The sequence below is a fragment of the Cryptotermes secundus genome, unplaced genomic scaffold (genome assembly GCF_002891405.2).
Source record: "Cryptotermes secundus unplaced genomic scaffold, Csec_1.0 scaffold928, whole genome shotgun sequence".
In the NCBI taxonomy this organism is placed as follows: Eukaryota; Metazoa; Arthropoda; class Insecta; order Blattodea; family Kalotermitidae; genus Cryptotermes; species Cryptotermes secundus.
The window spans coordinates 848517-866093 of record NW_019738362.1 but is presented as its reverse complement, the minus strand read 5'-3'; the positions used below and the strand labels follow the sequence as shown (position 1 = coordinate 866093).

The 17577-nt window shown below is 48.0% G+C and overlaps 1 protein-coding gene across 1 annotated transcript; it reads right to left on the bottom strand.

Moving 5' to 3' along the window:
* Positions 1–1927: 1927 nt before the first annotated feature.
* LOC111870920 (probable cytochrome P450 301a1, mitochondrial) lies at positions 1928–17084 on the bottom strand. The gene is made up of 11 exons (XM_023863553.2): positions 17026–17084; positions 13972–14185; positions 10565–10811; positions 9718–9834; positions 7937–8013; positions 6605–6806; positions 5863–6025; positions 4750–4919; positions 4199–4277; positions 3220–3429; positions 1928–3025 (listed from the first exon to the last, which is right to left on the bottom strand). The coding sequence occupies exons 2-11, from the start codon at positions 14162–14164 to the stop codon at positions 2918–2920; spliced, it is 1566 nt and encodes a 521-aa protein (XP_023719321.1). The 5' UTR covers positions 14165–14185; positions 17026–17084; the 3' UTR covers positions 1928–2917.
* Positions 17085–17577: the final 493 nt, after the last annotated feature.

The window sequence follows — 17577 nt, the reverse complement described above, 5'->3', positions numbered from 1 at the left end:
CGTCGATTTGCGGGGGGAACATTTAAGCTTAGGGCCCATTTCATCCAGTTTCTCTGCAATGAACGCTTGGCGTTTCGATTAGCTTTTTTCCTTTTGTTTCACTGAAAATGAACTCGACGCCTGACTTGAACATTCTGCCGACAACAGAACATATGGAGCATAATCTTCGTATGTAAGAAAAAGTAAAGCTGTTCCTGTAACGGCCCACAGGGTTGGGAGACGTCGTGGCTCCCACATTTTCTAGACAATCGGCTCACAGATCGCGGTGAGGTTGTCAGCCTTACGTGCCGGTCGCCCTTTACCCCCAGGAAGATTCCTGGTACTCATTTCCGTTAGAGACTGAGTCGGCCCCAGAGCCATAGTGCGGCTGGAAGGATCAGATCGATTGAGAAAAAATAATGACCTCTTCGGAAATCGAACCCGCGACCTTCCGGCTTGTAGCACAATGCCTTAACCAACTACACTACCGCGTGCCTCACTCATGGTATATTTTGTTTTTAATGTGTTAGGCCATAAGCTTGTCTATTCCGCTAGCAGCTGTGATGTCGACAGGACTGCAGGAGCGTCCGACGATGTGCGGGAGGCCCTCTGAGATGTGGCACTCTGTGCCGAACACACCAGTGACTCGTGTGGTTCTTCACCTTTGCTGACCTTTTACCTTCTAGGACCCGTGCGTTGTCGTGACCAATCAGGCCTTCCATTATGGGACTGTCGGCTGGTAATTAAGTCACTTTTGGTTTCTCTCGATTCGACATGCATGAATGGCACTCGAAATGCGCAGTCAGCACAGCAGTGCTGTGCATAGTGAGCGCATCACCGGATCCAGAGTCTTAATGTGTCTTCTTGCAAGGAGCACAGCCCAACATTTCGTACTTCCGAAACACAGCTCACAGTTTAACCGTTAAAGCAGACTGGTTTCTTTGTGTACCACCTACTTTAACCTAAAAAATGTTCCGGTCTGCCCGCAGAGTGTATTTGTGTGTTCCGTATGGTTCTCACAGTAAACAGCGACTGTTTCCCGAAACAGCATTAACCGGTTGGGCTCTGTAGCGGAGACGTAATGTGTTTCCTGTGAGGCACGGAATGAATTGCTGTATATTTTGCCCACGCAGTGTATCTGTGTGTTCCGTATGGTTCTCACAGTAAACAGCGACTGTTTCCCGAAACAGCATTAACCGGTTGGGCTCTGTAGTGGAGACGTAATGTGTTTCCTGTGAGGCACGGAAGGAATTGCTGTATATTTTGCCCACGCAGTGTATCTGTGTGTTCCGTATGGTTCTCATAGTAAACAGCGACTGTTTCCCGAAACAGCATTAACCGGTTGGGCTCTGTAGCGGAGACGTAATGTGTTCCTGTGAGGCAAGGAATGAATTGCCGTATATTTTGCCCACGCAGTGTATCTGTGTGTTCCGTATGGTTCTCACAGTAAACAGCGACAGTTTCCCGAAACAGCATTAACCCGTTGGGCTCTGTAGCGGAGACGTAATGTGTTTCCTGTGAGGTACGGACTGGGTTGCTATATATTCTGCCCAGTTGGATGACCAACAAACCTTTGCCCCTCCACAATATAGATCTAAATTTATCAATACTTAAACACTTAGAACACTTCGAAAATACGATACACAAATGTTTGATGCTCATCCAAATTATGCAAAAAAAATGTAGAAACACATGTAAACTTTTAAAATAAAGCGAGAGCACAGATAGGGTCTAATGTTAGGGTTCGTGTATTTAAGCCGGACTGCTGGCTAGAAGTCAGTTTGTATCCGGAAGGTCCTGCGACCGGCCAGCTCGACCAAGGTTTTCCATGGTTTTCCTCGGTCCTAGAGCAAATGCTGAGTTGGTACCCAAATTGCACTGCATGCCTCACTGCAGCCCTCTNTGATTTGCTATATATTCTGCCCACACAGTATATCTGTATGTTCCGTATGGTTCTCACAATAAACAGCGACTCTTTCCCTAAACAGCATTAACCGGTTTAGATTTCTAATGGCGAAATCGTGTCTTCTGTCGAATAGGCACTGAATGCTTGAGGCAGTTAATAACGAATTCTCAAACGTTCGATCGAAACTATTATTTTGAAAACAGTTTATTTTTGTTCGTGTTTGTGCACGCGAATGGCGTGTTTGCGCTCATCAACTCTGTCACTACGTAGACTACGGTATATAGCATCGAATGAACGATGAATCGAAAGGGATCTGAAAGGAAGCTTTCGTGGCTTAATTGAGATTCTGTCCCGACATGTGCCTAATAGATAGGCGGACTATGTAGCACGCAGTGGAGAGCTGAAACTGCACACAGAGTTTTGATCTAAGACGTGAGTGAAGAGACCGCCAGGAAGACGAAAGGATAACATTAAGGCAGATCTGAGGGAAGTGTGATGGGAGGGTATGGGCTGCATTAATTTCACTTGGGATAGGAATCAGTGGAGGGCTGTTGCGACCACGGCGATGAACTCCGGATAATGCCATCAATGTGAAGAGTAGTGGCTTACAAGGTATGACATCCTGTGGCCTTGTGTGTTACACCTATACCCTGAAGATGTAGGCAGTCAGTTGCTCAGAAATTTTGGTTCGATTGTACTTGACCACCCGGCATGACGGTCCATAGGTCAGTAATATTCACGGCCAACTGTCTGGCCATGTGACCCGTTAGCGGTTTCTCAAGGACGTTGCTTCTTGAGGTTGATTGGTTAGTTAGTTTAATATTCTATGTTGCCCTTTATAAGCCCAAATGTTTTCTTGGGCACATTTAGTTCCGTCCTGCGCTGGGTTTCACTTCTAATGACACTCGCATGGCAGAACGGGAGAATCTCTGAACTCCGGACTTCAGGGGAAGAATATTTGGGTGACAGTTCGACGCGCCATCCGTTGTTGACCCCCGTCAGCAGAACGTCGCTTCCTGGCCATTGACACCTCTATCTCGGAATTAACCTCAACGTCAGATTGCCGTCTGGGGCGTACATGAAGGTCACTTTGTATTCCAGCGGCTTGTGATGATATTCCAGGCGATATGACCGGATAAGCTGCAGACAGAAGCAAATGTAGACTGTTAGCAGAAGTAAAGCACAACGGTAACTATATGTACCATCTACGTTAACACAAGCTGTCCACGCTTGTCGTGCAGGCGGGGTGCGGCTGCACTGGCGCATGCTTAGAGGGGCCCGATCTGCACTGCACTGCACTGGCGACAGCAAGAGCCGATATTGCATTGACTTGCCTTTGCTAAGAGAATCTGAATTTCGAGGTCGGCGAACCGCCGTCCTAGGCACATCCTCGCGCCATGTCCATAGGGTAGTGACGCGAACGGGTGAATGCGGTACTGCGAGTCACCGGGACCCTTCAGCCACCTTTCGGGCAGAAACTCTGCTGCCCTGTTCACGTGCTCCTCCATGTTGCCTGTCACGATGGTGGGGAACACCACCTGCACCTGTTGGAACACAGCAGCACAATATGCCATCTGACAGTCGCTTAGTTGGTCAAGAGTTCCCAGCCCTATACGGTTCAGTGGTGTATTGAAACCCTTATATAAGGAACAGGGTGCTGAAGGGAGAGCAGGTGACTTGCATAATGGCTTAGCTCTTGGCGAGATATTATCAGAGTGGTCAAATCAAGCAGGTTAAGATTAGTGGAGTGTGTAGCATGTATGGGATCGATCAGAAATCAGTACAAAATTTTACTCGGAAAAACAAAAGGGAAAGATAGTACTTGCTGAAGATTTGGGCGTAGATGGGAGGTTAACATTAAAATCCATCCTGACGAAGTAGGGTGTGGACCTGTGGGCTAGATCTATGTGGCTCAGAGACCAGAGTGAGGCCGTTGGTGAGCACGGTAATGCATTTTCGGGTTCCATAAAATGTGGGCCATTACTTGAGTTCCTGGAGGACTGCCCTCCAAGGAGTTAGTTTCTGGTTTCCCAATCGAAATAGCATGAATACTTTGACACTGTGCTTCAGTCATTGAAAACACGTCACTCTTCTTCATTTTAGGACAATTTTCGCATTTCAGATGATATAACATGGACATGTTGGATAATTAATTAATAATGACTTGGAAAAGGCATGGAAGGAAGCGATCGTGGCCTGATAGAGGTACTGCCCTAAAAATTTCCTCGGAGGGACTGAGGAAAACCAGGTTAGAACGTAGCGTTACCGCTACGCCATCCCGCTCCGTAAGGTTGCTCGTGCGCACAGACTCACCCCTTTCGGTATGCGGTAGCCGCTTATGACCGTGTCGCTCTGCAGGGTGCGCCCGTTGCCGATCACTGTAGAGTACATCCTGGGGGGAACACACCACTTGGGTAAACAGTCATAACAGCGAGTTCATCGCGAAATTAATGTTCTCAGACCATTTTATTTCTAGAATATATCTCTAGAAGTATATTGACCTTTTGGAACACGTTGGTAACTCTATTTACCACCTGTTTTAACATTAAATAATACTGTATTTCGCCCACACAGTGCATTTATATGTTACATATTACTTTCAGAATAAACAGCGGTTATCTCTATAAAAATACTAACGAAATGTTTACTGTAATGAAAATGAAGTGTGTGATTTATGAATTGAATTTTAACCATTTGTTATGTGAACTTCAGACCTCAAAGGAACAAAGAAAGAGGAATTACTGTATGGCTGAGTGGCATGTAAAAAGTAATTTATGTATTCAATTATCACTTCGACATGTTTGTTGATGATGGAAAGCTGAGATGAAAAATTTGCGTGCTGTAGAACATGTGGAGACATCTACCTGAAGACTTCCTTAACGAACGCGCGGAGATACAGCATCTGGTCCAGATGTCTCGAGGTGAGCGGAGTGTCGACAGATGGCAGCACTCGTAACAGTTCCTCGTGAATCTTTTCCTGCTCGTCCGGTCGTGTCGCTAGTTGATACAAGATGGAGCATACAGCCATAGAGATCTGTAAAGTTAACAGTCGAACTCGTAGCCCCTAAAGGGTTCTGACGATAGTGGATGACACACAGAATTACAGCGTTTTTGGACTCCCCCCGCCCCTGGCAATACAGCCCCAGTGGGCCTAGGCCTACCTCCATGAACTTCTCCGTTCACGTCGGTTTTTCTAGATCTTACACATTCGGTAGGACTCCTTGGGCGGGTGATCAGCTCGTCGCAAGGCCTCTACCTGTACACAAACACAGAAAAACGCACACACACAAACTAAACATCCATGCCCTGAGTGGGATTCGAACCCACGATCCCGGTTTCCAAGCGAGCGAAGACAGTACATGCCTTAGACCTCTCGGCTACCGTGACCGACTTGGACTTTTTCCATCGTCTGGAATTCTAGGTAGTAGACACGATGTTTCGGAAACTGAATCTGCTTCCGTCTTCAGGTGAGAAAGGAAGACAAATACTCAGTTGGGTCCCTTAGAAAGAGTGTCCTCTATTACCTAGAATTCCGGACGATGGAAAATTAAAAAAAAAAGACAGTAATTATCTGTGTAGTCTGTTTCCCAACGAAAAAGACAACTTGAAAAAAGATGCAAGAAATTCCGCGTTTATGAATCTCGTAGGTTCATTACTGTACTGGATTTGAGGTTCTCACATCGGTGACCAAGAACAGTGCTGCCCTCTAGGGTGTGTCGCCATATAGTCCGACAGAAGTTCAACCAGACGCACTTCCTACATCTTCAGGGTCGAAGAGTAAGCCAAGCAAGTACAGAGGGTGGAGTTACCTTGCTTTTCCGGCCTACTTTTAGACTCTGAAAATGGAAACATTGTATTCCTCCGAACATCGGATTATCTCCCAATTTAAGAACCCTGATGCTGGGAGTCGATCTCCTACTGGTTCCCCTGGAGGTCGCGACTGCCCCGGCAACAGGAAGCAGCAAGTGAGAACTCACGGTGTCTATGCCGACGAGTATCAGGTCCAGAGCAAATATGTAGGCGGTTTTGGGGTCGGCCTCCGCAGCTAGGATACGCTCCAGCAGCGACAGGTCGCTCTCGACCACAGAGCGCTTCGTCTTGAGGCGCTCGACGGCGGCGTCGATGTACTTCGTGCACACCCTGCGAAATGGCATGTTGTTCTGTCAGAGATAGCTGCATACAGCATGCTTTCATTACCATAACTGGTTATTACTAAGTTNTCCCACACCAGGAGAAACAGCCCATAGTACCTATTTGGCAGGATGCCATAAAAGTCTCAGTAACCAAAATACAAGAAACGATGATAGTATTAAAAAAAAGTAAAGCTATCCCTGTAACTGGCCGTGGAGGCTCATAGGGTTGTGAGATGTTGAGGCTCCCACATTTTCTCTAGAGAATCGGCTCACAGATGGCGGTGAGGTTGTCAGCCTTACGCACCGGGCGCCCTTTACCCCCAGGAAATTTCCTGGTACTAACTTCTCTTAGAGGCTGGGTGGACCCCATGGCCATAGTGCGGCTGGAAGGATTACGTCAGTTGAAAACTCCGGTGACCTCACCGGGAATTGAACCCGCGACCTTGCGGCACGTAGCAAGTACGCTACATGGTAGGAAGGAGCAGAAAATGAAGGAAATGGCGCGAGCCGGGCAGGTCGGTGTATTGTGCCTGTCTGTAGGCAGTTCCGCGATGCAGCGGTCTGTAGCCTGAGGCATCCAACTCACTGTATGAAGTAGTCCATGTTTCGCACGTATCTGGTCCACAGTGGTGTGGGCACGTAGCGCCAGAAGGGAGCCTTCAGCTCCAGGATAGCCACGTTCCGCAGCGCGTACTTCGCAGCGTCTATGATCTTCTGGGGCTCAGAGTCCCTGGGCAAGTTGGGGCGCAGACAGCCCAGTCGCACGTCCAGGGCCACCCTTCCGATACCTGTGACAAGATCGAACAGTGGGGTGAGGTGGGGTGAGACTCAGTCCACTCCGTACGTAGGCCACTAGCCCCGGATGATAGATGATGAGTGGGGAACAGTCAGTGGAATGAGAATTGGCAGGGGAAACCGAAGTACTCGCAGAAAACCCGCCCCAGTGCCAGGTTGTCCACCAAAAATCCAACACGACATGACCTAGGCTCGAACCCTGGCCGCCGCCATAGGCAACCGGCTACTAACCGCCTGAGCTATGGCACGGGCCCGGTGTGAGTGTGGGCGGTTAACAAACATCCCCAGACTAGTGTCACTGAGTCGTCGATGACAGTCTGTCCGTCGTGGTGTCCTGAAATCGTGTCAGTACAAGTCTGTCCTTTGTCATGAGAAAGAGACAGTAGTGAGAAATAATAAGAGTAGTTGAAGGAGAAATGAGAGAGACTTTATCATGGTGGAGGGGGGAGAAAGAACATCATATTATTAGCCGGTGCCCAAGTTCGCCCGCTCGTCATGGTGAAAAGTACATTTGTATCAAAATGAAGAGGTTAGAAGAAGTTCGCCTCTGTGATATTTACAAAGTCAGTCCGTACCTCACAGGGAACACTCCGTCTCCATAACAAAGCCCAACCGGTTAATGCTGTTTAGGGAAACAGTCGCTGTTTATTGTGAGAACCATACGGAACACACAGATACACTGTGTGGGCAAAATGCAGAGCTTTTTACTGTTAAGTAGCTGGTATATATAGTTACCACTGTACTTTAGAGATTTACATTCTTAGTAATTAATGTCTATGCTACCGAACCTTGCGGTCAGGTGGTTTCATGTTCATGAAGTCCTGGGTTTAGATCTTGGCCTAGACATGAGGTATCCTGACAAGTTTGTGCTTGCTCTGGGTCCTGCCCAGTCTGTACAGGGGGCTCTTGCTCCGGCAGTAAAGGGAGTGGAGCTTGAAGCTGACAGCGAGTACCTAGCTCACCTCCTTTTAGTGCCGAGGTTATGTATGCATGGAACTATACCTCCACTCCTCCATGACACTTGATTGAAAACTTACACAATTTTTTTTTTTCTTTCTTATGTGTCGTACACGAATTTAGCTGTCAGCTGGTAATTAATCGTACCAGGTGCCTGTTTACTTACATTCCAGTGACCACTTGTGAATTTCATTGTCAAAGTCGGCTGGCAACTCCTTCCTCTCGTCCCTCATTTCGCACATCCTGGAAATAAACACACATCTCACAGGACCAGCTGTCGTGGTTCCTCGCAGTCGCTCCAGGCAGGTGCCACGATTCATGTCTTAAATTAGGCCATGACCGCTTTCCAATTCACTGTTTTACTATACGCTGTATATTGTGGTACTCATAGGGACGTAGCCCTGAAGGATCGTGCCAGTCACCAGACCCGCGGTGACCTAGGGTCCGTCGCTTTGCCTCTGCTAATGCTGTTCGTGTGTTTGTGTCGCCTGTTTCCTGTGGGTGTGGAACTTGGTCTCTAACATTAAGTGTAGAACGCAAAGTAGGCCTATTCGAGAGCAGATAGCTGAGGAAGTAACAGGAGACTGGAGAAAATTACATAATGCAAAGCTTCATGATGTGCACTGTTCGTCAGATATTGGTAAAGGTATCCCTCTAACAGGCCGTGAGGGCCAATAGGGTTGTGAGACGTCGAGGCTCCCACATTTTCTAGACATTTGGCCCACAGATGACGGTGAGGTCAGCCTTACGTGCCGGCCGGCCGCCCTTTACCCCCAGGAAGATTCCTGGTATTCATTTCTGTTAGAGGCTGAGTCGACCTCGGGGCCATAGTGCGGCTGGAAGGATTAGGTAAATTTAAAAATTCCAGTTACCTCATGGGGACTCGAACCCGCGACCTTCCGGCTTGTAGCATAGTACCTCAACCAACTACGCTTCCGCGTGCCCCCTCATCAGATATTAGGGTGATAAAATTAGGGATGGCTTGGGTGGGGCATGACGCCCGAATTATAGGAAGGAAAAATGCATACCAAGTTTCGGTAGGAAATCACGAAGGAAGATCTAGGCATACATTTGAAGCTAATGTTAAAATGGACGTTGAGGAAGTAGGCTCTGAGAATGTGGATTGGATTCATCTGACTCAGGATATGGTCCAATGAAGAGCTCTTGCAAACTCAGTAATGAACTTGCGGGTTACATAAAATGTTTTTAATTTCCTGACTAGCTGAGCGACTGTTAGCTTCTTAAGAAGAATATTTCCCCCTGGAGTTAGTTAGTTACGTTGTAAGTTATTAATGGTTAATGGTAGGCCGCGCCATAGCTCAAGCGGTTAGTCGCTGGTTTCCCACCGCGGCGGCCCGGGTTCGATCCCGGGACTGGTCAAGTGGGATTTGTGGTGGACAAAGTGGCGCTGGTGCGGGTTTTCTCCGAGTACTTCGGTTTCCCCTGCCAATCTTCATTCCACCAATTGCTCCACAATCACCCTCACCTATCATCTGGGGCTGGTACAATAGGCCAGAAGTGGCCGCAGTACAAGGGACTTAGTCCCACCCCACTAGCAATACAAAAATGGATATGTGGCGAGAGGCGCATGTATATTCGTGATCCTGAGTTGTTAATCGATTTAAGCTTTAAAGCCGGGATAGCTCAGCCAATGTGATAGCTAGATGAGGGGCTATACGGCCGAGGAATCGAGGTTCGATTCCCAGGAGGAAGAAACTTTTTCTCTTCACTCCATCCAGACCGGCCCTTAGGGCCACCAAACCTCAGGCTCTTAACCTGGGGGTTAGGAGGCCGGGGCGTGAAACTGACCGTTCTCCATCTAGTGCCGAAGTTAAGAACTCGTACGTAGATCTCTGCTTTGCCTTGTAAAGCTGTAGAGTTCGGTACGCCCTATGTATTTGCACGTTGAACTTCTGTGAGGGCAGAAAGGGACGGAGCAGTGCTCACCTCTGTATGAAGTACTGCGTCACCTCCTCAATGGGCTGGATGTACTTCCTGACCGTGTGCAGCTGCAGGATGGGTTTCTGCACTTTGGTGCGGAACACTCGCCATTGCTCCCCGTGCCTGCAATATCGGTAAAGTAAGTGGTAGCAATACAACAAGAGTTCTGTCGGCGCGCCATAGCTCGAGTAGGCAAGTCCTGTGCGGCGGGGTCTCCGGTTTGGCGAATTGGGTTCACGTCGCAAGTGGAGAAGGTAATGTAGTAACTTTTTTGATGATGACGTCACGACCTACGTCATTGTCTGATCGTGACGTAAACGTGAAAGATGTTTGAGGCACAGTTTCTCTAACTCCATGGACCAGAGCCCCTCTGGTCTATATGAAACAGCCGAAATCGCCAGTCACTAGCGAAAGTTATTGCTACGAGCAGAATGACTGGAGAGTCACATAGGGAGGGGGGTCGATTCATGGGACTACCCCGTTTCAACTTCCGGCTTACTTTTCTGCCATGAAGATGGAAGCAACGGGTTCCTCAGGCTATCTGCCAGACTGTACTGCGTCACGTCCCGGAGGGCAGAAATTTTTAGAATCATCACTCAGAGGACTTCAGAGGACTTCTAACCAACAAGAAGCTCACTGACATTTCGGAGGTACTTATTGCCTCCATCTTCAGGGTGGAAAAGTAGGCCAAGCAACCAGTATGCTTGGCCAGCTGAGCGACTAGCACCTCTCCCTGCAGTTGCTCATTCAAATCGGTCCATTGTTCTGCTGTTTCGTACTCACACAATTTTTGTACTAATCTAAACTCTCTGGTATGCGTAGTTAATGTTCAAGTGCGCATGCGCATACTTACACACCCACGACACCTGGAAGCGCCCCGAAGAAGTCCTTGCGAACGACGCTCTTGTAGTAGACGAGGCAGGGCATGGAGGGGCGGAATGGCGTCGGGCCCTCACCACGATAAACCTTTTCTATGGCATCGGCGTCGTACACGAAGAGCAGGTCCGGACGCCCCACGAGACCGGACAACTTGACGATGTTGCCATATTGGGCGCGGAACTGCGCGGAGCATTTGGCGAGATCCGCCACCCGGTGCTGACCTGCGCACACAGTGTCTCACAGGGGTATACTGCCAGATGTATGTGTGTGACTATAGACGGGGTTTGGATTCCTTAATGGATTTATTGACCACTTACACGATCCGCAACTACAAGCAGTTACAGCGTCATCGCTGATCTCCACAATTTACAAATCACCACAGCACCCGCTAAGCCCTTTTCCAGTCTGCTTTGCCTTCATCAACCGTCACCTGGCAACGGCTTCTAACAGTGGAGATTCTTCAGGTTCTATCTTCACAGCCTCCCCTGCACAACTCCCATCAACTGACTTTGTCCCTTGCTTATAACATCTGGACACGGACCGCGTAGGAACACCCCGTTCCAAACAGTAACTATCATTGCGTGCGTATTCGTTGCCGCGGGAACGTGTTTCCAAGTTGTTGCCCAGAAACGGTCATTGTTTACAGAGTCACCGCTTAGCAACGGGTCTATACTCCACAATATTAATCCAGGCAGTGTCTCATAATATACGTGGAGGGTCTGAAGAACACCACGAAATCCTGAGTCAGGATGTGAGGTGCCCACATGAGATTCTCACCCAGCACCTCCCAAACGAACCTAGAACGTACATCGATTTGTTCAATTAACGCAATTAGTTTCCTGTTCATGGTTTACATGACGTCAATAACTCGGACTGTTAAGAATCGAATTGGAATTGTTGTGGTCTAATTTAAGTTCCTGTCTGGAGGGACTGAGTAAACCCACATAAACCTTCTGACAGGATTGCCGGTGTCTGAATCCCAGACCTTGAGGACGCGGAGCAGAAGCAGTAGTCGGTAGATACTTGGACAAGGATAAACGCAACGTCTGCATCTTTTTTTCCTTATGACAGTGACCCAAATTACAACTGCATGACGCAATTCACACTTTCATGTGCCATTTTACCGTGAAGATAATTACGAATCTTCAAGGTTCTCTGATTCGGTTAATTCAGACCCCTTTAACACGATTGTGTCTGTCTGTCTGTCTACCTGTGGCTCTACACTCCTTTTTTTTTGGACCATGACCTCTTTCTCAGTTTCTTTATCCTATACACAGAACAAACGCACATACACAGCCATGCCTCGAGCGGGATTCGAACCCACGATGGAGGTATCAGCCCTTCGCAAGGCCGCTACCTACACACAAACAGAATAAATTCACACAGCCATGCCTCGAGTGGGATTCGAATCCACGATGCAGGTATCAGCCCTTCGCAAGGCCTCTACCTACACACAAACAGAATAAATGCACACAGACAGCCATGCCTCGAGTGGGATTCGAACCCACGATTCAGGTATCAGCCCTTCGCAAGGCCGCTACCTACACACAAACAGAATAAATGCAGACAGACAGCCATGCCTCGAGTGGGATTCGAACCCACGATGCAAGTATCAGCCCTTCGCAAGGCCGCTACCTACACACAAACGGCATAAACGCACACAGACAGCCATACCATGAGTGGGATTTGAACCCACGGTCCCAATGTTCGAGCGAGCGAAGACAGTTCATGCCTTCGACCGAACGGCCACTGGAATCGGTTTTTGTCACGACTAGACAATAATAATTGGCTGGGTTTCCAAGTGTTTAACTGGCTTGAACAAACCGATTTCGTGTTCTTGGCGTGTGTTGGAATTATCCTTTCCCCGTAGTTAAAACCTTTATTTGGGTTTGTAGTGCTGCAGATACACGGCCTGTCCTCAATTCAGTTTCTGTTGGCGATGAAGTGTTAACCCGGCCTAGAGACTCTGTTTACAGGGCGTACTTTAGAGGTTTGGAGTGGATTGAGTTGGCTCAGGATAGGGTCCAGAGGTTGCCTCTTATGAATACAGTAATGAACGTACATATTTTGTAGTGGAGGGAAATTTTTTGAGCAGCTGAGCTACTGTTAACTTCTCAAGAAAGACTTTATTCTGTAGGGTTAGTCTGTTCGTATTGCATGTTATGCCTGGTGTTTAGGAGGCTGTACTTCATAACGTCTCTTTTAATAAGATGATAGTATCACATGAAGAAAATGAATTGATTTAATTATAAACTGTTGATTTAAACACGAAAATTAATACCGCGTTAATGTTGCATATATCATTTTATTTAATTTTAAATCAGTTTAAAATCGTAATAGCTTGAAGAAATTATAAATTCATACAAAATTTTAGTCGGAAAACCTGAAGGAAAATGAACATTTTGGAGACCTGAGTGTAGATGGGAGAGTAATGTTAAGTCTTGATGAAGTAGTGTGTGTGTGTGCTCAGGATATGAGCAGCTGAGCGACTACTGGCTGATCAGGAAGTATTCTACTCCACTGAGTTGAGTGCCTGTACGCTTTACGTTTCTTGCTTTGTGCATAAAAGGAAGGCTTGAAACGTCTTCATAGTCACGCGCGAGCCCGCTCTGCTGTTGTCCAAGAACCGGTTCGCCGGTTTCACCGCCGTCGGTATGAATGACAATGAGCAGCTGCTGATCTGTACCCAGAATTCTGTCGGTCCAGTCCAGTCCAGGGACTGATTCCGTCGAGTAATCATTTCGTTCTGAATGAACGCTATCGACAGGAGGAAACCTGAACAGTACGGCCTTCCGGATTATAAGGAACGATCTCCTCAGTCTTCAGGGCCGAAGAGATAGGCCGAGCAGGAAACAGGCGGAAAACTTAGCCCTTTAAAGGGCCAGTATTATTTACTCTGTTACCCTTACTCCAATTGGTTTTCTCAGGTCCCCGGTTCCTATTTCCCTTTCTCTCTGTATTTTTACCATCTGCGATGAAGATGGAGGCAGTAAGTTCCTCCGAAACGTTGGTAATAATTACCAGGATAGGAAACACTAATCATTATTTACTTAGTTATTTAATGACAGTTGCACGGCCGAGGAATCGGCCTTCATTTCCTGTCAGTGCAAGAGATTTTTCTCGTCACTGTGTCCAGGCCTATTCTGCGGTCCACCCAGCCTCCTATCCAACGGGTAGCGTGGTCTCTCCCTTCGGTAGGCGGCTCTGGTGCCGACGTGCAGAATGCGTGGAGATGTACCTCCACTCCCCCATAATCTTCATGACGTTTGTGATTAATTAGTTAAGCACAGGGACGACTTTACTTAACCGTGCGCTGTCAGTACCTCTCTGACTGTGAATTGCAAAGGATGTGGGCCACTCTTGACCACTGCTGGCACGTACCGATAATGGGGAGCAGACGCCACGTGTTCCCGATGAGGGGCAGAGGCGTGGGCCCAGGCACCTCGCTGTAGGGCCGAGCTGTAGCCAACTCGTCTGCACCACACTGGAGAGCTGTGAGGTCCTGGTGATGGGAAGACACTGGGCGCAGTGACACCCACACAAGTCGGGAGATCGGGGGGGTCACACATCTCATCCTGAGCTGTAGTGCGGCGACCTTGCAAAGAAATGAAGACATGTGGAAACGGAAGTTCTGGTTTGGAGATCTTTACAGAGGTTTCGGAGCAACCTGTTGCTTGATTGACGTAGCAGGTTCCTCTTTTGTGCCACAGCTCAGAAGACATGATCTTCACAGTTACTTGATGTTTGTTTAATGACGCTGTCAGCAGTTCACACAAATGCTGTGTCTATAATGTTCAGTTTTAAAATGATTGGTGAATAATGAATTGAAATGGATGTGGAAAACCACGGAAAATGTCTGTTGGAAAAGTCAGTCTACGGGCTCGGAAGCTGCTACCGTAACTTCACAGTTTGCGCCTGTTGCTTGCGCAGAATCTGGGGCACTGGTTCTGCGCTCTTGTGAGCACGGTAATTAACCTTCGGGTCCCATAAAAGCCCGGAAATTACTTGTGAAGAGGCAGAATCACCAATTATAACTAACCGTGAAGAAGGCCCCCAAATTTCCCACTCGAAAGGTTCAGTTATTTACGTTCAGTGATAAATTAAAATTTAGGTGAAAGTTATCTCTGTGCTTAATTCATTAAGCACCGCGCCATGAAGACGTATGGGGAAGTCTTGACCTCAGCACTAGATGGAGGTGATGGTCAGCTTCACGCCCCAGCCGCTTTACCCCCAGGGAAAGAGTCCCTGATACAAATTGGACAGGGGGACGGGTGGGTCCGTAGAAAAAGGAAAAATCTCTCGCCCCTGTTGGGAATCGAACCGAGTTCGTTCAGCCCCTAGTCCAGTTGACACAAAATCATAGGTCTCAATGATGTATTCGAGACTCATTTTCGTCTCACTTTAACCAGCCAATACCGAGTCAGACATGAAGTCTCAAAACGTAAGCACCGAGAATCTGATAATGTGCTGCGTGATGTTTTTGGAAGGGGGATTACTTCGCCACGCTTTCACGATCTAGACTATATAGCGTCGAATATTGGGATGGCTGATGAATCATGATTTGGAAGGGAGCGACATGGCCTTGTCGAGGTGCTATCCTGGCATTTTACTGGGGGGACAGAGGAAAACCACGAAAAACTTCAGCAAAACCTCCCGAATGTGAGTAAAAAACGTTACCGCCACATGAACCCGCTCGGCCAAACAGGGCGCCAGTAGATGAATATAGAGTAATTGTGGAATGATTATTAGCAGGGGAAAACCAAAGACACTCGGAGAAAAACCTGCTCCACTTTATGCCCCATAGATGTCACATGAATCATGCGGGGCTCAACCCGAGGCTCCGAGATGAGAAGCTAACGTACAGCAGACAGCAGCATTCTGTAGCAGTTCAGAAACTGCTGTCTCATCTAGAATACCGTTCGCTGTATAATCCAGATTGAACTTGCTTTCCAGTTTAACGAATCTGGAATGTTCCTCTTGCCTTGCGATTGTCTGCTGTCCACATTCTCCGACTTTCACTCAGTGGCACCAGACCAGAGCAGATCCTTCAAGCATACAGTTCAGCGTTATTTTCACGTGATGCTGGAGCAGTCCGCCGCGTGAAGAAAGCACAAGGCACATTTTGGTGAAATCGCAATAAGAAGATGCTAAAGTGAACCTATAGATAAATCGGTATAGCGAAGGGCTACGGGCTGGACGGCCGAAGTTCGAATCCCAGTAGTGGCAGGAGACTTTTTTCTCTATTCCACAGCATTCAGACCGGCCCTGGAGCCCACCCAGCCTCCTATCCAATGTGTACCGGGGGCCTCTCTCCCCTGGGGTAAAGCGACCAGGGCGTGAAGCTAACCACTCACCTCCAACTAGTGCCAAGATCAAGAAAACGTGGATCTATACCTCCACTCCCCAATATATCTTTGTGGCATGCTGCTTAATTAATTAAGCACAAAGACAATTTTACCTTTAAAGTTAATCTCTTATGTTCTCCGTGTCAGTTTGTCTTCTGTCCTCGTGTAAGATATCGAGAAATATGATATCTGGGAATTTTAATGTAGTCTGTTGACACGTTCTAAATTTAGTTAAAATCCGTCAACAATAATGAACACTTTGCCCCATGAACTGTGCATATTTCTGCACATGCCTTGGGCGGAGGAAGAGTTCCTGCTAAACGTTAGTAGATGTGTACCACACTGCACGGCGTCATTGAATGTCGCCTTCCATTTATCACTCCTACTACTTATACTGGAAGTCTCACGATCGCATCTGGGCCCCAAGACCGGCCATCCATCCTACTTGGGGGGAGGGGGTTGTGATTTTCCCTCAGCCCTACCAGGCAAGTTCCGGCAATGTATTTCAAATTAGGCCACGACGGCTACCCCCGGGCTACTGGTAGCGTCGTTAAACAAACTACAAGTAATACATGGCTCCATATCTGAATATCAGAAATTAATATTTTTGAAGGGGGAGGTGTCTAGGCTATGGTAGGATGAGTCATGAATGATGAATTGGAAGGGATTTAGAAGGAGACGGTCGTGGCCTGGTGAACGTATTACGTCTGCATTTGCCTGGAGTTGCTGAGAAAAGCCATAAATCACTTAAGTCAGGGTAGCCGATGTCCCGTCGGAGATACGAACCTCCCACCTTCCGAATACAAGTCTAGAGCGTTACCACTATGCCATCCCGCTCAGGTTAATGTTAATGTCTCATACAATGAAGAATTCTATCTTCTGGGATATGAATGTTGGCCGACGTTTCAGAAGAACATGTCCTCCAACTTCAGGGTCAGAGTAAGCAAAGCAAGAAAACAGCAGCTCTGCTGCCTACCTGCTTCATGCTGCTTTCTTTCGTGGCTTGTTCTCGGACACGTTGCTCCGAAACATCGGTTGACTATCACCAGACTACACGGCGTCATAGTGTGAGAACAGAACTTGGGCTCACCTGTTCGCTGGACGGGCCTGAGGCAGACAGCCACTGGAGCACTCAGCACACGAACTGACCGCAGCATCGCTCTGCGTTNCCCCCCCCCTCCATCATCCCTAATCCAGTGGAATTCGATATGTGACGCCCAGTCTGCATGAACCGAATACGGACGAGGCGAGCCGGTTACCGCAGCGGTACTGTCTGATGCCCGTCGCTGTTTTCCTCAGCCCCTCTAGGTAACATCCGGGACAGACCGCAGCCGAAGGGCCGGAAGGGAGTTACAACTACTCTGCTCTTGTTATGTTACTACTGGGTTGTTGGGAAGTTGGTTGTTCCCTTGTGCCCCCTCTGGACGTGTCCTTGATTTAACTTCGGATATTGTACCGTTGTCATAATCGTCATGAAGTCTGTAGGTCTGTTCCTGCGAATGGCAAGATGCCGCGCCCTCTGTCGGGAGCGGAATGGCGGGCTTTTCCTACCCTTTCAGAATCTTCTCTCCAAACACATCTGTAGGTTGCAGTTCTTTGCGTGGTGATGCTGAAACTCAGCCATCTGCAACTCCATGTGGCC